Below are 21,545 nucleotides of genomic sequence, written 5' to 3'. Positions count from 1 at the left end.
TGGATGAATACATGTTAGGCTGCCGGGTTGGTGCAGTATGTTAATCTCTGGGTATTAACCTGTAGTTTGAAAGGGTCCTTGCTCTCTTGTTACTCTTAAAAAGGTGAAAAGCTATCATGCCAAGGAAATGCAGATCCTCCTGGGTCGGCCTGCCTTAGCGCTCCTTTCTGGCCCTTGTGGTGGAAGGTCCACTGAAGGTAAAACATACCTGGTCCAGAGGTTCAGTCTGGGGGAACTTGAACTTGTATCATTTGAGCCACTTGTGTTCCTTATGAGCCAAGAGTACATTTAATAGAGACTCTAGAAGGGTGGCATGAGGTGTGCCTTGGAGTGGGAAGATCTGGCTAGGTTAACCAGATAGAGGTTAGCCATTTAGGTTTGTGGGGACTTGTGAAAGAGTCTGTAGGCTTTTTATCCTCTGACTTTTGTCGTTTTAGTTGCTGTTGGTCCTAGATTAGCACTCAGGATTTTCCTAGTCTGTTCCTAATTCTGTCTGGGGGGCCTGTCTCTGCTCAGTGTGACTCACTGCTTGGTGGTACAGCCTGTAGTCCGGCCACTGTACACTCTGACACGGTGCAACCCTGCTCTCAGGGTGGAGTCAGCGCATGTAAGTCTACACAGACCATGACCTGTAGGGTGCCTTGGGCCCAAGTGTCTCCACACTTCTCCACAAATGCTGCCTTCTTCATGTACCTCTTTCCATAGTTTCTCTGTCCAAAAAAAAAAAAAAAAAAAAAAAAAGAAAGAAAGAAAGCCTGATTTCCATCTTTGTTTTGACACATTGCAGACTTGACTTTTTCCAGTTCATCCTTGGTTAAGCCTGAAATGCCGGTGGTTAACCTGACTTGTTCCATGTTCATTAGATGCCTGCATGCCCCTTGTTTACATTCTAAGCATCTTAGAGGGCAGGGACCATGTGGTATTGATCCCACCTTGTTTCCTACAGCTAGGAAACCATACTATGCGTATGAAAGCATTTTACTGCAATCTGCTGAGGAGAGAAGTGTCTTGTGTGGGAGATGGTTTTGGCAGTAGTGGAACATGTTTGGCTTTAGCTGTAAGAATTGCTTTCTGAGTTTCTGGAAAAGGAGTGTATAAATCCAGACCCATTTTAAGTGAATCTTGTTATAATGTAGTTATCTCCCATCTCTCTGTTTTGTAATGATGAATATGTTTTGAGAGCTTAAATGGTTTACACTCCTGCAGGAAGCTATTCCTTTCAGGTATTTTTCATTTATATATGGTCTCTTGATGGATTAAGAAAGAACTGTGAAGTTTCAATTGATTATATGACAATGAACAAGAAATCAAATGCAGGTATATTTGAAAATTGTAATTATTCTGATTGAAAAATTGTGATCTTTGGATGCACAGGACTCTGCCTCACAGTAATTCCCAAGCTTAGTCTAAGGCAATGCAGTGTACACTGGGAAGACCAAGTTTTGAAAATTCATATCTGGCTTTGAAACCTTGCTGTCATTTACTAGCGAGCCATGTGTCTTTGAGCAAGTTAATTAGCATCTCTGACCTAGCTAGATTTATAGCTGCAAAATAGGAACAAATGTACTTCCTCAGCTTTGTTAGAATTAAATATGAATATATATACTATAAGTATTCTCATTTGCTTGATAGCAGTGTTGAGTAGGAGCAGTTTACTTCTAGGAAGCCAGAGAAGCACATGAGACATTGAGAATGCACTTTTTCTCACAAACTTATGGACCTTTTCACACTAAAAATTTGGACTGGTGAACCTTTAACTTTTGGGTGAGAAATATTTGGGGAAATACCCCCCATGTGTTCAAGAGGAAAATTGACCTCTAACAAAAATTCTTTATCGTTTGAACTTGGTGGGGTTTGTGTAATCTAATGTTTCCCATTCTTCTGGATAAGATAGGGACCTCTCTCTAGTGATTTGCAAGACTCTGGTATAACTTCAAAAAGGGCACTGAGCTAATTATAGAGCTTAGGATTTTTAATTTTTTTCCCTTGAAATATATGTATTAAAAAATGATGTCTTGGGGCTGGGGTTCTGGCTCGGTGGTAGGGCACTTGCCTAGCACGTATGAGGCACTGGGCTCAATTCTCAGCACCACATAAAAATAAATAAGTAAAGCACAAGATGAAGCAGATAACATAAGCCGGTGGTGGGATCTCCCTAGAGTTCATTATAATCAACAAACAAGTGAGAACATTGTAGTAGGCCCAGACCTTCACCTGAAAGTGGATTGTGCATCAGCCTGGAGTTGTTCATGTCCTCATTTTTTTTGAACTGTAGGCTTTTTCTGGCCACCTGCCAGCTTTTGCTCACATCATGGTGGCAGCCCCACAGTTTGAAGGTAGAACTGCTGATCTTTCTTTTTGAGCAGCCACCTAAATCAATAAGTAATGAGAACTGGCTTTTGTTTTGGTTTTGGTGCTGAGGTGCTCTGCCACCTCACACCCTTTCAAGCTAGAGATCCTGCTCCAAGTCGAGTCTGATCCTAAGATGTGTGTACCAAGAGGAGTTGGTTTATTTTTGCACTCCCTGTAAAGATGATGTTTCTTAATTTTCCTGCTCTTGGATATAAGGCATTTTAGGACCCAGTGCAGTACTTGATGAGAATTTAGAGGATTTAATATGCCCTTTCTGTTCTCAATAGCCTAAGACTGAATTGTGTGGGAGTTCTTAATGTTGTCTGGAAACGTGATATATTAAGAACCCACAGTTTCGCCAACTTAAGCAAGGTCACACTGCATTGCCAGCAAATTCATAATTACTGGGACTGGAACTATAGGAAATAGAGCTTTACCAGTTGCATAATCAGGGGACAGATATGGCCATTAAAATGAACTTGAAGGGAAAGTGCCCTGGTGCTGAGGACATGACTACTGCCTCTAGAACTAGGCTGTTGAGGTAATTTACCAAATGATCACTATTTACAACTCTTATCTCAGCAGAAAAGTTGCAATTTAAACTGTTCCATATATCTGACATTCTGAAAACCATTTAAAAATATTAGGTCCTTCAGTCTGAGGCCAGCTTTGTTAGCATAGGGGTAGAAGATGAGTCTTTGAGTGAACCATCTGTTTTTTGTGTTATGTGAGTGTCTAGGTTGAATTCTGTATTCCTATGATAATCCCCACTAATGTGCTTTGGGAAGCTGGTAAAAATGCTCCCAGTGTTCAGAGAAGCTAGTGTGGACTCTAGTAATAGGAGCTTGCCAGTCTTCTGCCTCACATTTGATCTTACTCATGAAAGGGCAGCAAGGAGGAAGTGTTTAATGTGATCTGAGTTGGTTGAACGTTTAGATGGAAGGACCCAGGGCAACTGGCATGCTGCATTTGAGGAGACTCCAGCTAATCCAGGAATTAAAATTTGGAGAGAAAAGTGACTGCAGAGGATTACATTCCTCTGTTCTTGTAAGATTCTCTCAAACCTTTCCCCTGTTGTGCAGTACCCACATGGTTTTGCTGTGTATCAGATCTGAGCTATTAAGAAAACTCCTTGATAAAGTCTGGAGCACACTGCTCTGGTGCCAGAGTTACAGTGCACAGCCTGTCTGAACAGACACACATAATGGGTGCCCAGGAACAGAAAGTCCATCTGAAGAATTGACAGCATATTTGCAACTTCATTGTGTGTTTGGGAGAGAAGGAAAGAAGGATGTTACAATGAGATAACTGGATCTTTATTAAAAACATAAAGATTTTCCCTTTGTAAGTCAAAATTTCCCCAAATCAAGTTATTTGCCTCCCCCCCCCCTTTTTTTTTTTTTTGGTTAAGGTATGCAGTGCAGTTTTATACAGTGGCTTTGTTTGGAGATAGCAGATCTTTGCAGATCTTTTCATTTTTTTTTTTTCCCCACAAGTGTTACGTTATTGGACCACAGGTTGCAAGAGTCTTGCTTGACAAAGAGGACATAGGTGACCTGTTTCTGCTAACTGTGGGATTTAAAAAAAGATTCATGCTGCTTTTATTCTTTTATTTCATAAAACATTACTACTGCTCTAAATGAAATAATAGATACACATCAATCAGTGTAGTCACCTTTTATTGTTGATTCAACTACCAGGTTTTTACAGAATTCATTCTGCATTTTATTTGACTTGTACATGAATAGTCTCGGCAGACTTAATTATATTAGTGAAAAAGCACTTTCAACAAAATTATATGCTGACATCCCATAATTCATACTTACAGATTTGTGAAACAGATTTATGTAAATCTATCAAATTACTGTAGATGACATTATTTTTTAAAATTGAGATTTCGTTTTAACTGTATTTAAAGAAAAATTTTATATGAAAAAATTTACATGAACTATTTAAAAAATATATCACTCTCTTAAGACAGAATACTGTAACATTAGCATCTTCACCTTTCTTGAATCCATCTAATCCATCTTCATAGGGACATAGGGAGCATGTTTATAGGGGTGACTCTCCTAAACCATAAGGTCCTGGAAGGCAGGTGTTGCCGTTCCTTCATTTGTTCATCCCTCTTTCCTTCATTCAGTCACTGAACATTGGCTTAATAAAGTATGTGGTAGGGCTGCCTTGGTCAGCAACTGTCCTCAGCTTGCCTTTGCTCAAGTCCAGTGGGATGGGGGGCCATCCAGATTATATCACTACACTTATGTAGTAAGGTAAAGGTGCAGTCAGAGTGGCTGTGGGAGGACTAGGGAGGAGTGTTGAACAGTGTGCATTGGGAGTAGGGCAGGTTGTTGCAGGACAGTGTCTCAGAGAGTTGGCCAGTACTGGACATCTGTTCCAGGCACTGGGAACTGAATATGCACTTTAGGGAGTAGGTGTAGTGGAAACTGAGCTAAGAGCGGAAATAAACAAGAAACCTGGGATGACTGGAGGTCAGAGCAAGGTCATAGTTGTGTTTTAGGAAGGTCACCCAGAATAGCATTTAGTGGAGGGTGGCTGGTTTTAGAGTTTCTGGAGCTTAGGGAAGGGTGTTTGATTGCTTGGGATAATGAACAGTAATCCAGTCAGTGACCAGTAATCCAGTCAGAAGGGATGAGAAGGGATGCTAATGGCAGAGGAGGAGAGGTGGACTTAGCTGGTTCAGCTAGCAGGTTGTTGATACCTGTATGGTAGAACTTGAGCAGAAATATGTCTGCTTGCACACTGGTGGTTAGTCTGTGGACTGCTTCCTTCAAGTCTTGGATCATGGTGTTTTTAAGGAGCCCTGCTCCTTCCTCTACTCCCCACTTGCATCTCCTGTTTTTTGTTTCTCCTTGATCTTTAACGTTTACTCTTACTCTAGAATTTGTTCATTTGTCTCCCTCTTTCACAATGCAAACTTTTTAAAAGAGGAGCTTTTTGACTCTTAAGTCCTCAGGGCCTAGCAAAAAGTAGGCCTCCCATAATCCTTGAATGGGTAGATGCTTAGTGCAGGTGAGAAATCTGTAGGGTGACTTTTTCCCACAATTTCATGTTTAGAAGCACCTCATTTAATATTGGTTGAATAAAATTAAATTAATGTGCCAGGTTTATAATCAAGAATTATGGCAGTCTATTGCCTTTAGCTTTAGACCAGAGGGGGTAATTTGATATTCTGAACATTGATAGTGATTTTAAATAGAAAAGACTAAATAAAGTGACCTTTGAATGAAACAGGTCCAGAAGATTGTGTGTTTTTAATTAAAATATGCAATTAAATTTTTAATTAAAGTGTGCTATTGAAAGCAATGTAGGTGGCAAGGGGATGGCCAATGCTTTGAATTACACACATTTTGGGATAAATTGGCATTTACTGTGTTTCCCATGTCACTAAATAGTTTCTCTTCTTGTTTTGCTTTCCTGCTCTGATCCCTTGTAGTTCATGATGGTCCTCAGTCCCTTTCAGAGGCTTGTGGGGTATTTCAGGGCTGTGTTCACTTGACTGTTGTTCTGAGCAACTTGTTCATTATAACAGTTCTCCTTGCCAGGGGCATTTTATAAACTCCGCCCCACCATCTTTTTCCTCTGGCATGCATTTGAATGACTGATGAAAGTCAGAGGTCCTAATGCTCTTCAAGTAGCTCCTCTATGGCAAAGTTCTAGAAGTGCTGCCGTGGCTATAAAGGTCCAGGCCTTGGGTTAGTGGCCACAGAATCCTTGAGAGCATGTGAGCACAAGTAGTTTGTGAGGCTAGCCCTGGACAAGAGGTGTTGACCTTGTTCTTGATGTTCAGTTGCTAGGGAGAATTTTTGGCTTCTAAAGACAAGATTTATTTATCTTAAAACCTTTTTTGGATGAGCCATAGCTTTGTCATTTTAATCTGAATTTTCTTTAAGTCATGTTGGTTTCCATGATGGTTATATTTGGAATATAAATGTAGAGTTTTATAAAAAAATTTTAAAGAAGTGTTTCTTGGTTTTAGGATTATCAATATGCACATTCTAAATTCAGAGTGACTTAAAAAATACATTTGGATGATATAGATCAATGGCACTTGGTTTCCAAGCTTTCCCTGGTGGCTCATGATGGTGGTTAACTGATGAAGTTTCTGGCTAGGCAGTTTTTTTTTTTTTTTTTTTTTTGGTCTCCCCCCGCCCCCAGCTCCCCTCCCCTCGTGCCCTCGTGTTTGATTTGATACTATTACTTTTTTTTAAAAGATCCACTTTCATTTCTATCCGGAAGTATGTTTTACAAGTAAGATGTAATTTATCGTTGCTGGACATGATAGTGCACGCCTATAATCCCAGAGGCCTGGGAGGTTGAGGCAGAAGGATCTCAAGTTCAAAACCAGCCTCCGCAACTTAGTGAGGCCCTAAGCAACTCAGTGAGAACTGTGTCTCTTAAATAAAATACAGAAAAGGGCCGGGGATGTGGCTCAGTGGTTAAGTGCCCCTGAATTTAATCCCTGGGATCCCCCACTCTCCAGAAATTTTGTCAAAGACTGAAAAGCGGACTTGGAAATCCATATATAGTGAAACTGATGTTTGCTCAAAAATATACAGAAAGAAACTTGAGATTCTGGGCAACCTGGAAAAATAATTTTTTTTTTTTTTTTTTTGGTCAGAAAATGCTTGGTGGCACTACAGGCATGTCAAAAGTACTTTAGGTTCTGGTGTAAAGTAGTTGCAGGTTGAGCAGAGAACACAGCAATTTAGAGCCCTGTGTTTCCAGGCCTGATATCATAACTTTATACTTTCCTTTTTTAATCACAGAAACAAATTGATCTTGCCAAGCTTCAGGTACCATTTTTACCTTTAGGTGAAGATTCTGAATATCAAATATGATTAATGTGAGACCACAACTAAACAGTAAATTACATGTAGTTAAAAGGTGAGAATGGGTAGAATACTGTCTGTGATGATTTTGTGTATTTTAGGCGTCTAATAAATACTTGCTGACTTGGCTAACTTAAAATGAAAATCTGTAAAGTTCCAAACTCCCTTGCATTAAAATGCTGACATTTTAAGTTAGTATACCAACAGTGAACTTAAGAGTGTAGCCTTTAACAGTAGATAGCCTCATTCATGTTATTTTGCTTAGGGTAATAGTAAAATTTGGCTTTCTTCGAATACATTCTAATTGATGGATGGCACTCTTCCTAATAATGCCATTGGTCAAATTAGAAAATTCTTATGAGGAGGAGAGGTTATTTGGGGATAAATATTTGATATAATAAGATTATGAGTAGTAGAAATTTGATTCCTAGCCTTAATTGTGTGAGTCAGGTCAAAGGCACATTCATGGATGGACCCTTGATTGGTGGTTTTTAAAAATAATATCTTCATTTAAATAAATAGTACCATTAAGCTTCTCATTGAGTCATTTTAACAAATCTTTGATACCTATAGCATGCTAGAAGGAAGGACTCAGGGGCCAGTCTGGAAGAGTGCTAAGTGGGGAAAAAACAGAACAGGTTTTTCATTTTATTCAGCGATCCAGCCCCACCGGGCACTTCTGTACCCCAGACTACCTCAGGAGGCCAGTGGAATGGTTCCTTGAAGTAAGGTATAACATGAAAAGTTTAGAGAAAAGCATCCGTATAGCTCTAAAAATGCAGTTGGTAGCTGGGTGTGGAGTTGCACACCTGTAATCCCAGCAACTCCATTGACTGAGGCTGGAGAAGCACAAGGTTGAAGCCCTAAGCAACTTATCAAGAGCCTGTCTCAAAAAAAGGACTGGGCATGTTGCTCAGTGGTAAAGTGCCTCTAGGATCAACCCTCGTCCTCCAGCCCCCCGAGAAAGGCAGCTGGTAAAAGGTGTCGTTCCCTGTAGTCACTTCATATGCCCAGGCCATCCCCAGTGTTGGGCCCCTCTCAGAATTTCCAGAAGCCCCCTCCAGCTCCCAGTTCTCTTTCATCATTAAAGCAGTGATTTCTCAACATACTTGTATGGGAGAATCAGCAAGATTTTAATTCAAAAAGTTGGTTCCCATACTTCATAATAGACCACTAAAATCAGAATCTGAGCGTGGGATCAGGCATCAGTTTTGTTTTTCAAAGCGTTCTGGATGATTCCCACGTGCAGCTGAGGTTGAGAATGCCCTGTGATTAGAAGGAGCTAAAATGTGGGTGGAAGGGTAGTGCTAGTAGAAGAATTGGACTCTTTCTGCTGGTACAATGGATAATTTGGTTTATTTTGTCATAGAATAGCAGTGTGACAGAACTACATAATGTGATGTTTGTCTTGCTGTATCCTTTTCTCATTTCATTTGTAGCATCTTCCTTATTAAACTTTGTTAGTACACTCAAAACCCTTTAGCACGTAGGAATAAGTTACTTTTCTTCATGCTAATTTGACTAGGGTAATCCTTTTTCATCAATACTGTGTCCTCACCACCTTAGCAACTCGTTGGGTAGGAATTATTATCATCATTTTAGAGATTAGGAAACTGGTTCAGAGAGGTTAAGTAGCTTCTTCAAAGTCACAGAGTTGGTAAGTGGCTGAGTCGGGATTAGAACTCAACATGCATCTGTCTTCAAAGCCCACATTCTTTCCATTGTTTGCTGATTCCTTAAGATTATGTGTGTTCTGCCAACTGTAATCCTGTTCACTTAACAGTGGAACTGCAACACCTTTCATAAGAAGGCACCCTGCATGTAGTAGACACATGAATGTCAAATTGGCAAAAGCTGAATGCTTGAAAATACAATAGTTTTACTTGTGACTTTTTTAAGAACTATGAATAAAATAGGACCTCTGAATTTTATTGTAAGGGAAACAAAATGAGCTCAATTAGTTTTTAGCTTAGTTCGGCCCTCCTCACTTTTTTTTTTTTTTGTGGTGGTGAGAGTCAAATTCCCTAGGGTGGCTTTGGGCATGCCAGGCAAGCACTATACCACTGAGCTACACTCCTGGCCCTCCTCACTCTTTTTGAAAAACAAGAAAAAAAATAAATTTTAACAGGAAGGCTATCCCAATATCCATATTCATAGCTTCTTGGACCACAAGTGCCCCAACAAGAATAAAACCTCTGCTTTCCTACTAAACTGATGCCAAAATAGTATTTAATAAAAGTGTTTGCACTTTCTAAGAATTGTTAATTGTCTAACCTTTCCTTACGTTCATTTTTGTCACCTATATACTGCTTCACACCTTTTCAAACTGAGAAACTTTGTCTTAGGTGAAATATTGAGACTTTGGGAGTGACTTGGTATACGCACGTGTGATGCCTCCCATTTTCTGCAGAGCGGGAGGTGAAAGACCCAGATGATGTGGGGGACAACAGTGACTTGCTTTGAAGCAGCTCTTACTCCAAATGTCTTGTTTGTTTGTTTTTTCTGGGATTTTTTTTTTTCTGTTCCCACACATTCTTGTTGGTTAGTATGTCCTCAGTACAAGCCCCTCTGTGTCCATGTTTTCTTGTATTCCTTACTAAATCATTAAAAACCCTGTAGAAAATTTGAGTTTAATTGAATAAACCTTCCTCTAAAATTTTGTACATACATGTATATATAGTCCTGTGTTGCTTAATGATGGGGATACATTTTTGGAGATATATTGTAAAGCAGTTTTGTCATCATTTGGACCTCATAGTGTATACGTACACAAACCTAGAAGGTATAGGTCAATCAGGGCCTCTTGATAACATGATATAATGTGGCATACTGTTGTATAGGAAAGTTTTTTTTTTTTTTAAATAAATAGCAGTATGCTCTAAAATAATAAATGGTATAGGAAATGCTGAAATCAGTAGCATAGTTTATTGTTGTCAAGTATTATGTACTGTACATTATTGTACTAAATGTGACTGGCATTACAGTAAGTTTGTTTACACCAGCATCACTACAAACATAAGTAATGCATTGTGCTATGCTGTTACCATGGCTATGATGTCACTAGATGATAGGGATTTCAACTCTCTCAGAATCTTTTCTTTGCTCTTTTTTTTGGGGGGGTGCAGAGTATCGAACCCAGGGGTACTTAACCACTAAGCCACATTTTCAGCCCCTTTTTAATATATTATTTAGAGACAGGGTCTCACTGAGTTGTTTAGGGCCTCCCTAAGTTGCTGATGCTGATTTTGAATTCACAATCCTCCTACTTCAGCCTCCCAAACCACTGGGATTAAAGGAGTATGCCACCACACCCAGCCTCTGTTAGAATCTTATGGGACCACTATCACATATGTTAGTCCATCCTTGACTGAAATGTGGCATGTAACAACACATACACACACACACACACACACACACACACACACAGCCTTTACTGTTCTAGACTGTGAAATAATTGTACTTGTTAAATGTGTCCAGGTGCAGTTTACAGAATGCTGGCAGATTCTTGGTTAATGTTTACCCATTTTATGGGGAAGGAAACTGAAGCTGAAGAGGTCTTGCCTGTTTCACCCTCTCAGTACCTCTGTAGCAATTTGCACCTGGTTTCCAAAGCTGAATGTTGCCTTGCTGCTAGGGCATTCAGGCTTAGGCATGCCCTGTGTATGGATGGAACACCTTCAGGATGTGTGTTTTTTTAAATGGCACTACTTGAAGAGTTCTAACTGAAATTTAAACGGCAAATACAGTAGACAGGAGATGAAGAAAGACTACATGTATATTTCTGTAAGAATGATGGAGAGTTCTTTTGAGAAAACATTGCTGGTGGCCGAGTAAAAGTCCTGTGTCAGTGGTATAGAACTAATGTGTGCCTTTTTCCCCTTCCCTTCCATTAGGGCAGAGCTTGGGATATGGCTTTGTGAACTACATTGACCCCAAGGATGCAGAGAAAGCTATCAACACCCTGAATGGATTGAGACTTCAAACCAAAACAATAAAAGTATGTTTAAAGTTCTTTTAAATCTGCTTGTAGCACAGAAGTTTAAAAAATTAAAGTTTACTCAGAGTTCTTTATTATTTTGGGCCCAGACAGATACTTCTGGGAGACAATAGAATATTTTTCTTTGTTGCACAATGGGGAAACTTTATTCATGAATACTATATGTACTTGTAGTCACATGTTAGCAAAGGCCCAGGAGGAGCAGCGTTCTTAAATAAGTGCTATATGAAGCCTACTGAATTAAATCTCCTTCCCTTAAAGAGAATTACTTGCTGGATAACTTGACGAATCCTTAGACTTGCCCTGAGCACAGACATTGGTAGTTGTGTGCATGCCAGTGTAGTTTGTCACAACTTCTTATCTCTGCCCTCGAATCACAAAAGTAACCATAGCCACTACATGAATGAACGGATGTGACTGTGATCTAATAAAACTTTATGGACACTAAAACTTGAATTCCATATAGTTGTATTTCACAAAATATTATTTTTTCCCTGAGTTTAAAAAAAAATGTAAAACACATTCTTAGCTCATTTAAGAACAGGTGGCATTCGGATTTGGTGGTTGGTCTGTAATCTAACTGTTCTAGCAGATTCGGCTTAGTTTGAGGAGCGTGATTGGAAAGCTTCCTTGACGCAGGGGCCATTTTTTCCTCTTATATTTTTCTTTTCAAGACATAAATAATTTTGTGGATACTTTTCTGCTTTAGTGCATTTTTGAAAATCTTATGCAGATTCTCTCCGGATTAGAAGTTGATCCAGTTTATAGTATAGATTTCATTTCCTTAGAAAATAAAAGGGATGTTGCTTCTAGCAAATTGTTAGAACCCATACCATCAATTTACTCTCCTGCCCGGTGTAGACATTACCAATCAATCATGGCACTCTTTCTCATTGAGTCTAGATGTGGCTCCCAAATATTTTTCAAAATAGTGTTCCAGACAACCTCTATCAATTGACTCAAGTTGGAACCTATTTTCCAGCAGTGATTTAAGAAATCAGCTCAGACTATAGCCTGAAGTGGTGAGGGGAAGTTAGTCAAGGCTGACTGTGGCATTCATCTTGCTTAGAGACTTGTCTAGAAGATTTCTGCTCATTTTTTTTTTTTTCAGGTATCTGGAAATGCAGTGTCATCTTTGTACTTAAAAGTTACTTCTTTTAGAGTTGTCAGTTAAGGTAATTTGTTAACCCTGGGTAGTTTTGACATCTCATACTTTATATTTATTGGCCCAAAAAAAAAGTCCTGTCATTTGTGTTTCATCTAAAGAAAACTGCATGGTGGCTCCCAAATACACTCAAATATAAGGTGTACAAGAATTCTGGATGTTTCTCCATCAAGAAAATGCCCAAAGAAAAGATTTTACCCTTCGGGCAGAAAATGAACTAGTTACTGTGTTGTCAAAATTTGAGGGAAAATTAGTTTTCCAATACAAAGATAGTAAAGACTTAAGTTTCCTTTGATTTTTGTTAAGATCTGAATTGCTTTTTAAGAATTATTCACACCTTTTTTGTATTTTTGTGTTGAGATTAATTTTTTAATAGTACCAGTAAGTAATAATCAAATGTTATTTTTAAAAAGATATCCAATATTCAGTTGTCTTCAAATTTTTGTCTGCTCTCTGTCGTGCAGATTTGTGCAGGCATCCTCTCCCAGCTTAAATTAGCCGGAGTCTCGGAAACCAGTGTGTGTTAGTCTGAGGTCCTGAGATGTGGTTTAGAGAAGCCTGGGATATATGGTTGAGGTAGCCGTGCCCAGGAAATACCCTTTTCGACACTCTAGACAAGTCACCCTCATTTCATTCTTAGTTCTTTTGCATATATCCTAACTGCAGTAAGATCCAGAAAAAGGTAGAAATGCAGGGGAAACTGATCCCCATAAGACAAACGTCCATGATTTTCAAGAGACCATTGATGACAGCTGCTTCCTTGCTGTCCATGATCCAGACTTGTTTCTTCAGAGCCTAGCTGCTTGGGTTGAAAATGTGGAAGAAAGGACAGTAATGCCTTGTGGCTTTTATACTGTGACATCTGCTACTTCTCTTCTGATTTTCTGAAATGCGGGTGGGGTGATGGGTGAGCAGCAGGCTACTACTTTCCCCACCCCCATTTGGTTCCTGTAAAAATATCAGATAACAGCTGGTATCCTCAATTTGGCCCAGATTTCACTGAGAGGCAAAGCAGACCACTTTCCAAAAGTATATAGCTCCAATTTTGCCTGTTCCTTTTTTACCCCCCCCCCTTAGTTTCAATTAGACAGGTTTTGTGTGTTATTGCAAAGGTCTTGAGACAGATTTTTCTGGTGTTCACAGTTATAAGTACCTTTTGCAAGCTATATTTCTTTACAGTCCTGGGGATGCTACTCCATAAGTTATTCTCTTTTTCTCTTCTCTAAGTCCATCCTGATGATGATTGTCAAGCAAATCTTACAAAATACCACTTTCCTATAGTTACTCCTCACAAGGAATTCTGTCATGTTTTTGTTTCACCACATCATTTGGCTCAGTTTTGGGGGCTTGTCGCCAGTGCCGTTGCTGTTCTCCACTGTAGTAACGCTGACTGTTCCCTTGCAAGTGGCTCTCTTCCCAGCCTCTCTGTGTATGCTCTTGGGACTCCCACTTCCTGGTGCACCCTTTCCCATTCATTTTTGGTTGACTTACAGCTGTCCATCTTTTGGAGCCCATCAGAAGTCCCACCTGCAGCTGCTGCCTTGCTGAGTTGTTCCAAATCATGCTGGGTCCCCTTTCTTTGAATTTTGTATTTTTTTTTCCATGAGGAGCCACAGAAGTTTTGGAATCATGTTGTGATTTAGGCATAAGCACTATTTTTTGCCCCTAATAGAAGTGAAGACCATGGTAATCTTAAAACACCAGGCACAAATCTGACTCAAGTCTTTGTCTTCTCATACCTACACCAAAACCCTCACCATGACACCATGCAATATTTCAGAAAGCAGCAGATTATTTAGTATATACTTTATGCATAAGTATACAAGTATTTGTGTACTGCTTGAGCTTAGATTTCTCTTATCTTGCCAGCCACTTAACAGTTAGTATGACTTTGGTAAAATTCCTGGTTACTGGAATATTGAAACAGTGAATCAAGTGCTATGAAAGGTGGTTTATTTAGCAGTTTCTCCTGGGGCTCCCTAATAGCATCAGCACAGTAGGGCTTCGAGTAATAGATGAGATGTTGAATAAATGACACATACTTGCTATTTCAGCAGTGAGTTGAACAGAGTCCCTCAGGTACTGTCTGATCCTAAAGCAGTTCCCACACTTGGTTTCATCATAATCACAGGGGGAGTGAGAGAAATACAGGTTATATGACCCCCTTCAGCTCTATTAGATCATCTCCAGGTGAGATTCAGGAAAGGTTTGATTGTTTTGTTTGTACTGGGGGTTAAACCCCCAAAGGGGGCTCTACCATTGAACTACATCCCCAGCTCCTTCTGTTTTGATAGTCTTTCTAAGTCATCTGACCTGGCCTTCACTTGCCATCTTCCCAGCTCAGCTTCCTGAGTTGCCAGGATTATAGGTGTGTGCCACAGCACATGACAGATAATTGGTGACAACATATCTAAAACCTGTGACTTAGGAACCACCAAAATGTATCTTTTCATTGGTGGATTTTCAGTTTGGTATTTTACATGCAAACTTCCATTTGTTTTCTAGTTTTTACCTTGCTAATCCTTTTGTGGTCAATTCTATTAATCAGACTACTACTTCTACTTTTTTTGAGTATGCTAGATGCTAGTTTAGTATGGTTCAAATAATCTTTGCTTTTAAAAAGTGTGACTTAGAAATTAGAAAACTTAATATGTTCTTGTTAGAATTATTTTAAGAGTGTCATTAATAGGTTGAAGGTAGTTATTTATTCTCTTTTCCTGTGGAACACTTTTTTCCTAAATGGGGAGAAGTCCCAGCATCTTATCTTGCTAGTGATATCAGAGCATCCTTTGGCTACGTGGGACATAGCTCTTGTGGTTTGAACCTTGCCCACATTGTCCCCATTATTGACATGGTAAATAAAGTGGGATTGTTACAATATGTTAGCTTCTAATATTATAGGAAAGTTAGTAATATATGTACAGTTCAGGCACCCAGGAGGGGCAAAAAAATTACTTGGCAGGAGCTTCTTCATCAGCTCTCTGATCCCCATGGAATCCTTTCCCCTTGTGGTTTGTTCAGGGGTCCAGTGGTTGAGATTCTCAGTCTTCATGCTCTTTTTCTGCTCATTTTGTTCTTAGGATACCTTAAGTGTTGATAACATCTAAATGTAATAGGACATACTGATGGCCTAAAGCAGTGCAGACTTAAATTCATGATTAGAAGCAAAATCATTACTTATGCAAAATAAAATCATTTCCAAACGTGTATGTACAATTGTCCCTATCATGTGCTCTGGAGAGATGATTATGTGTACAGTGAAGTCGCTGCCTGACTGCTGGCTGCTCTCCCAGCTATTGGCTTTTCTATGAGTAGCCTAGGAAGCGCTAGTTTTCCAGAATTCTTGAAGTGGTTTGATTTGGAAAATAGGAGCTATTGTCTCAAGGAATAGAACTTTTCTTTCTTCTTCTTTCTTTCTTTTTTTTTTTTTTTCCCCTCATGGTACTAGGGATTGAACCCAGGGCCTCCCATATGCCGGGCAAGCATTCTACCACTGAGCTAGATCCCAAGTCTATTTTATTTTTTCCACATTTTTTTAATTGGTGTATTATAGTTGTGTACAGTGGTGGGATTTGTTGTTTTATATTCATACATGCACACAATACACAATATAATTTGGCCAATATCACTTCCCAGCATTTCCCTCTCCCTTTCTTCCTTCTGTACCCTGGATCCTTTCCTCTGCTTATCTCCCTTTGATTTTTGTGGGATCCCTGCCCCACCTTTCTTTTCCTTTTTCTTCTTTAGCTTCCACATGTAAAAGAAGACACACAATCCTTAACCTTCTGAGTTTGGCTTATTTCACTTAACATAATGGTCTCTAGTTCCATCCCCTTTTTATTTTATTTTGAGGCAGGATCTCACCGTGTTGCCCAGGCTGGTCTCAAACTTGCCACCTCCTTCCTCAACCTCCTGAGGAACTAGATTATAAGCCTCCACCACTCTGCTCACCTGGAAATTTTCATTTTTTATAGGCACTGTCCCTAGAAAACTGTCTCTTCTCTACCTACAAAAGAAAACCCTGTCTGGAAATAGTACCAGCCTAGAAAAACTGCCTAACTTTGTTATTGATTAAATAAATCTCTTTCTTAATCATTCAGGCATAAAAGAGGCTACAGTTACCTTTGCCTAAAGATTATTAGTCACCAGATATCCCATAATTAGACCACTGTTTAGGCCCATATGGGAAGTTTCTGTTATAAATAATTGAAATATTAAATGTTAATAGTAATACCCATCAAAGTTTGACAGCAATTAAGCAAAGCTAATAAATCTTAATTCTAAACTATTGTGTTGCTTTCAATTTTTGTTAAATTTATACCTACTTCTAACTGGTCTATCCTTTTCTCAGTTAGTAAATGTCATATTTGCACTTAAAAAATCTGGGGAGCTCTGTACATTATTGATGGAAATGTAAAATAAAGCAGTCCACTTTGGAAAACCAAAAAAAGAGAAAGAAATTTTTTTTGTTGTTGTTGAGCATGAACTGGACCCCAAATATAGGAAGAATGTAGAACAGTATTTCTGAAATCTTATTTTCCCTAAGTCACCTTGCTAGTGTAATTTAACTGGCTGTGCCATCTTGGACAGTGTTTTAGCTATTTAAGTTTCTAATTATATCTGTAAAGTGAGTTATGGGTAAAATCTGAAAATCTGAAACTCAAACCTGGAAATTTTGAATGTCATCATGACACCACAAGTGGAAAATTCCACATTTCCACATTATGAAACTTTGTTTCATGCACAAAATTATTAGAACTATTATATAAAATTACCTTCAGGCTATGTGTATAAGGTGTACATGAAACATAAATGAATTTTGTTTAGACTTGGATTCTATTCCCAAGGTACCTCATTATGTATATGCAAATATTCCAAAGTCTGAAAACATCTGACATCTAAAACACTCTGGTTCCAAACATTTTGGGTAAGGGATACTCAAACAATAATTGACTTATAATAATTTATACTAATAATTTATATTCATAATATTTATTATCTGTATCTTTGGGGGGGAAGAAAATCTTCATGATCTCTGACACATTACATGTTAAGAGGTGTACCAGGTTTTTTTTTTTTTTTTTTTTAGTGAACTAATATTTATCCTGTGAAATGATATGGTTGGTGATAGGCAGCATCCTATTCTGTTGACAGTTTTAACCTCTTTTTTAACCTCTTTCCCTTACCATTGTTGAAAGTTTAGCAACAATAGTAAAATTTGTGTTGGGCAATACTGTTCTTGCTCTACCTTCGTATGCTACAGGAGTTTTGGGATGAGGCTGTTTTTTTTCACTTTTCATTTTAAGTTCTTCTGTAAAATTCAGTTCTGATTAGGAAGAAATATCATATAGGTGCTGTGCAAAACAGACCCTTGTGTAGGGCAGGAAAGGGCATGGAAGATTGAATGTAAACTTGCCAAGGGCTTGCTCACTTGGAAGGTGCTCTGATAAAATACCGGAAGCACACATCTCAGAGGTTTGAGACAAATGCCATGGTGTTGAAAGTTCACATGGTGCAGGGCCTGGAAGTTGGAAAGCAGGTATTAGAGTAAGCTCATAGAACTTGTTAAGGCAAGATGGGAGGCCCATGTGGAGATTAGCCTGAGAGTGAGGAGGGGTAGTAAAAGGTGAGTGTACCACACAAAGGAGACTCGGACGAGAAGATCTGCCAGAGTTTGGGGCAGAACAGTGATATGGTTGGGCTTGTCTATTCATTAAGAGAGGTAAGTTGGCTTCGTACTTCAGCTCCCCATCTCTCAGCATCACGACTCATGTTTCTGTGGGCTTAAATTTTTTTGTATTTGTTTTTTTCTTTGGGTTTATTTTCTGGGATAGTATAAAGTGTAGAAATTTGTAAATCATCTCTTGTAATGTACTCCTCATTTTCAAACTTGTCTGTAGACCATTATTTACCTTTACCTGGAACAGATTTGGAAAATTAGGAAATAATAGTTTGAAGGATAGGCCTCGAATCTACTGACAACTTATAAGATGCTAGTCTTAATAAAGGCCTGGGCAGATCTGTTTGTGGGGTACTAAAAAGTTAGCAGAACAATATATGCCAAAAGCAGGGCAAGAATGGAAACATTGAGTAAGTGATTTTTGTCTTTTTAAAAATACAGACCTGGTGCATAATTTCCTTTTATTTTGTGTGGTGCTTTAGAGAGAAACTAGGGCCTTGCACATGGTAGGTGAGCATTCTACCACTGAGCTACATCCCCAGCCTCAACTTTGTTTTTAACCTGTGGTTTGGAAGAATGTTCTAGAGTCATGTGTCAAATTTAACAGTATATTGCCACTTGTGTTTATCAAAAGCTCTTCAATATATTTAAATAAAATTCTTAACACCTGTAGAGTACAGTTTACATGGTCATTATTTAGGCGAGAAATAGAGATGAATTTTTTGATTAATGTGGTATTTATGTAATGCCCTTTGTGTGTTTCTTAAAGTGCTCCATTATGAGCTTGGGTCTTTTCACACACAAACCCCAGAAGTTTCTTTCTTACCTGGTGCGGTCTTAATGTGGGTTGGTGGCCCATAGGTTCCAGACTTGTTTGTCCTCCCTTCAGGCCTATTGTTTTCCTCCTCCTCCTCCCAGCTACCTCCAGAGTGGGAATTGGATGACATTGGGGAATTCCAAGAAGGCAATAACTTGTCATTCTTTGACCAGATTTTCTTTAGAGAATAGATTTCCCCCAGTTACTTGCAGCAGAGACAGCCTGCAAAGAGGGAAGGGTGCCTGGTGGCAGGGGTGGTCCCCAGTTGGCTTTCTGCCCTTGTGGACACAGAGGGTGATGGTGGTGGTGAGTCTCAGTAATTGAACCCATCTTGTTTAGGAAGAAGTTGATGGATCATTTTGTTACCCAAGCATGCTGCTCCACAGGAGGTGTCACGGCCCTGTCAGGTCTATACCACGAAATCCTGGCTGTTTCTTTTCTGTGACCAGCGTGGAGGATTTTAGGTTTTATAGGTTTTAGGTTTTATAAATTCCTTCTGTGGGAGAAGCTGCCTCTTTGTGAGCCTGTGCTTGTGTTGAAAGGTGGGGGAAAAGGCACAGAAGTCATTCTTATGTGGCTTTAGGAAATTGTTGCTGTCTTTTTGGTGGGGGGAGAGGATATTTTTAAAACTTAGAGTTTATGGAAACTTTGAGACTTACTTGTAGGCCTAGAATGGAAAGTATAAAATTGGTTGTCTAATAATAATGAGGCCAAGGAAGGGTCTCAAGCCTCCCATGTTCATCATGGTGGAAGACACCAAAGTAGAGCCATCTGTACAAATTCTTTTGGGTTCTATGCTAGCAAGGAGACAGGCTGAATTGATACTGATCTGAATGACCAGGAACCCTTACACCTGAACAGCACTCTGCTCCTTGGCTCTTCCTCTATGAATGTGTATCTCCAAAAGCATTTCAGTGAGGCACTTTTAGCACTTTACTTTTATTTCTTTTTTGTTCTAATTATACACGACAGTAGGATGCATTTGACACGTCATACATAAATCGAGTACTTCACTCTTCTAGTTGAATACAATGTAGAATCACACTGGTCGTATAATCGTATATGTACATAAGGTAATAATGTCTGATTCATTCTATTATCCTACCCCTCTCCTCCCTTCACTCCCCTCTGTCTAACCCATAGTACCTCTATTTTTCCCTAGCCCCTACCCTCTTATTGTGAATTAACATCCACATATCAGAGATAACCTTTGTCCTTTAATTTTGGGAGATTAGCTTATTTCACTGAGCATGTCAGTCTCCAGCTCCATCCATTTACCTGCAAATGCCATAGTTTCATTCTTAAGGCTGAGTTATATTCCATTGTGTAAATGTACCACATTTTCTGTTGAAGGGCATCTAGGTTGGTTCCATAGTTTGACTATTGTGAATTTAGCTGCCATAAACATTGATGTGGCTGTGTCACGATAGTATGCTGATTTTAAGTCCTCTGGGTATAGGCCAAAGAAGGGGATATCTGGGTCAAAGGTTGGTTCCATTCCAAGTTTACTGTAGCACTTTGCTTTTTAACTGCTGTTTAAAGGGAAGGTGGGGTAGGGCTCACTTTCATTTACAGCCCAGGAAAGGTGGTGCTAGGCCAGTTTGGCTACAGTCTGTTCTATCCTAGATAGCTTGAGAGTTCAGGTAAATGTGCTGCTGACTTACCAAGAAGGAGCCCTTCATTCTTGCTATATGCTTTTCACATTAATGTCAGAGGACTTGCCTTTTTATTTCTTTGGATTCATGTAGAAAAACAGTGGTCTCTGATAGGCATATACTTAATCCCTTTGAAATGAAGCTTAGTGTAAGGGACTAATTCCTAACAAGTGCTAATAGTGCTACTGGCTCCATTATGGCTGATGGGATAGCTTTTGCTTTTTCCTACCTCACGTTGTTTGATAGATAGTAAGACAGTTTACTTAGAGCAGGTTGTAGGTATCACTGTAAATAAGCCCGATACTCTTGGGGGCCTTTCAGTGTCTTGAGACTCTCTGAACAGGAATTGTTAGGGGTGAGGTGGTGAAGCTGTCTATGCTAGGGGGTTGAAGAGCTGTACTGTCTTTAAGGTTGAATACTTGAGACAGCCCAGAACTTTAGTCTGGGATGAAAACTGGTGTCTGGAGGTCATATTTAGCAGATAGATGAGCGAACATTGATTAATTTTTTTTCAATTATAATTGGACAACAAAGGAATTACCATAATAACTTCCTGAATTCATTTTATAGGAGACTATACCTTCTTCAAGAATGCTTTTCTGGTAGAGTTTGAGAATCTTTGATGTTAGTTTAGAAATGATAAAAAAAGTACATTAATGTTGATCTCTTTAAATTTGTGTAAACTCTTTAGAAAAGCATGGAGGTCTGTTTTGTTTACCCACCTTTGCCAGAATTTCCTAACTTGCCTTTAGCATCACGTTTTAGCCACAAGTACTACATCAGACTTGCTTGTGCAGATTTTGTTTCCAGAAGTGTTTGGCATGTTGCTTATGGTCTAGCAGAGAGGACTAAATTTTGAAAATAAAAGATACATAGTCTGATCCTTGCCTGCCCCTTTGCCCCCACTTCTTTGTAGGGCTCCTTGGAAATTGGCAAGATTTGGAGTTCTGGATTTGTGTTCTGTTCTTACTTTCTTGGTCTAGTTTTGTTCATAAAATGTTGGAGATGGTACCAGTGTATTAGGGT

At 39.2% G+C, this 21,545-nt stretch overlaps 1 protein-coding gene across 8 annotated transcripts in view; it reads left to right on the top strand.

Moving 5' to 3' along the window:
• Window positions 1-21,545, top strand: part of ELAVL2 (ELAV like RNA binding protein 2) — a 153,019-nt gene that overhangs the window by 103,934 nt on the left and 27,540 nt on the right. For all 8 annotated transcript variants that reach the window (XM_079112693.1, XM_079112690.1, XM_079112695.1 and 5 more), the window contains one exon: window positions 11,099-11,202. In XM_079112693.1, the coding sequence (XP_078968819.1) occupies window positions 11,099-11,202 (104 nt within the window). The remainder of the gene's footprint in view (window positions 1-11,098; window positions 11,203-21,545) is intronic.

This window comes from Sciurus vulgaris, assembly GCF_902686455.1.
Source record: "Sciurus vulgaris genome assembly, chromosome: 15".
Lineage (NCBI taxonomy): Eukaryota > Metazoa > Chordata > Mammalia > Rodentia > Sciuridae > Sciurus > Sciurus vulgaris.
The sequence above is the reverse complement of the archived record's forward strand: the minus strand, read 5'-3'. Positions and strand labels throughout refer to the sequence as shown.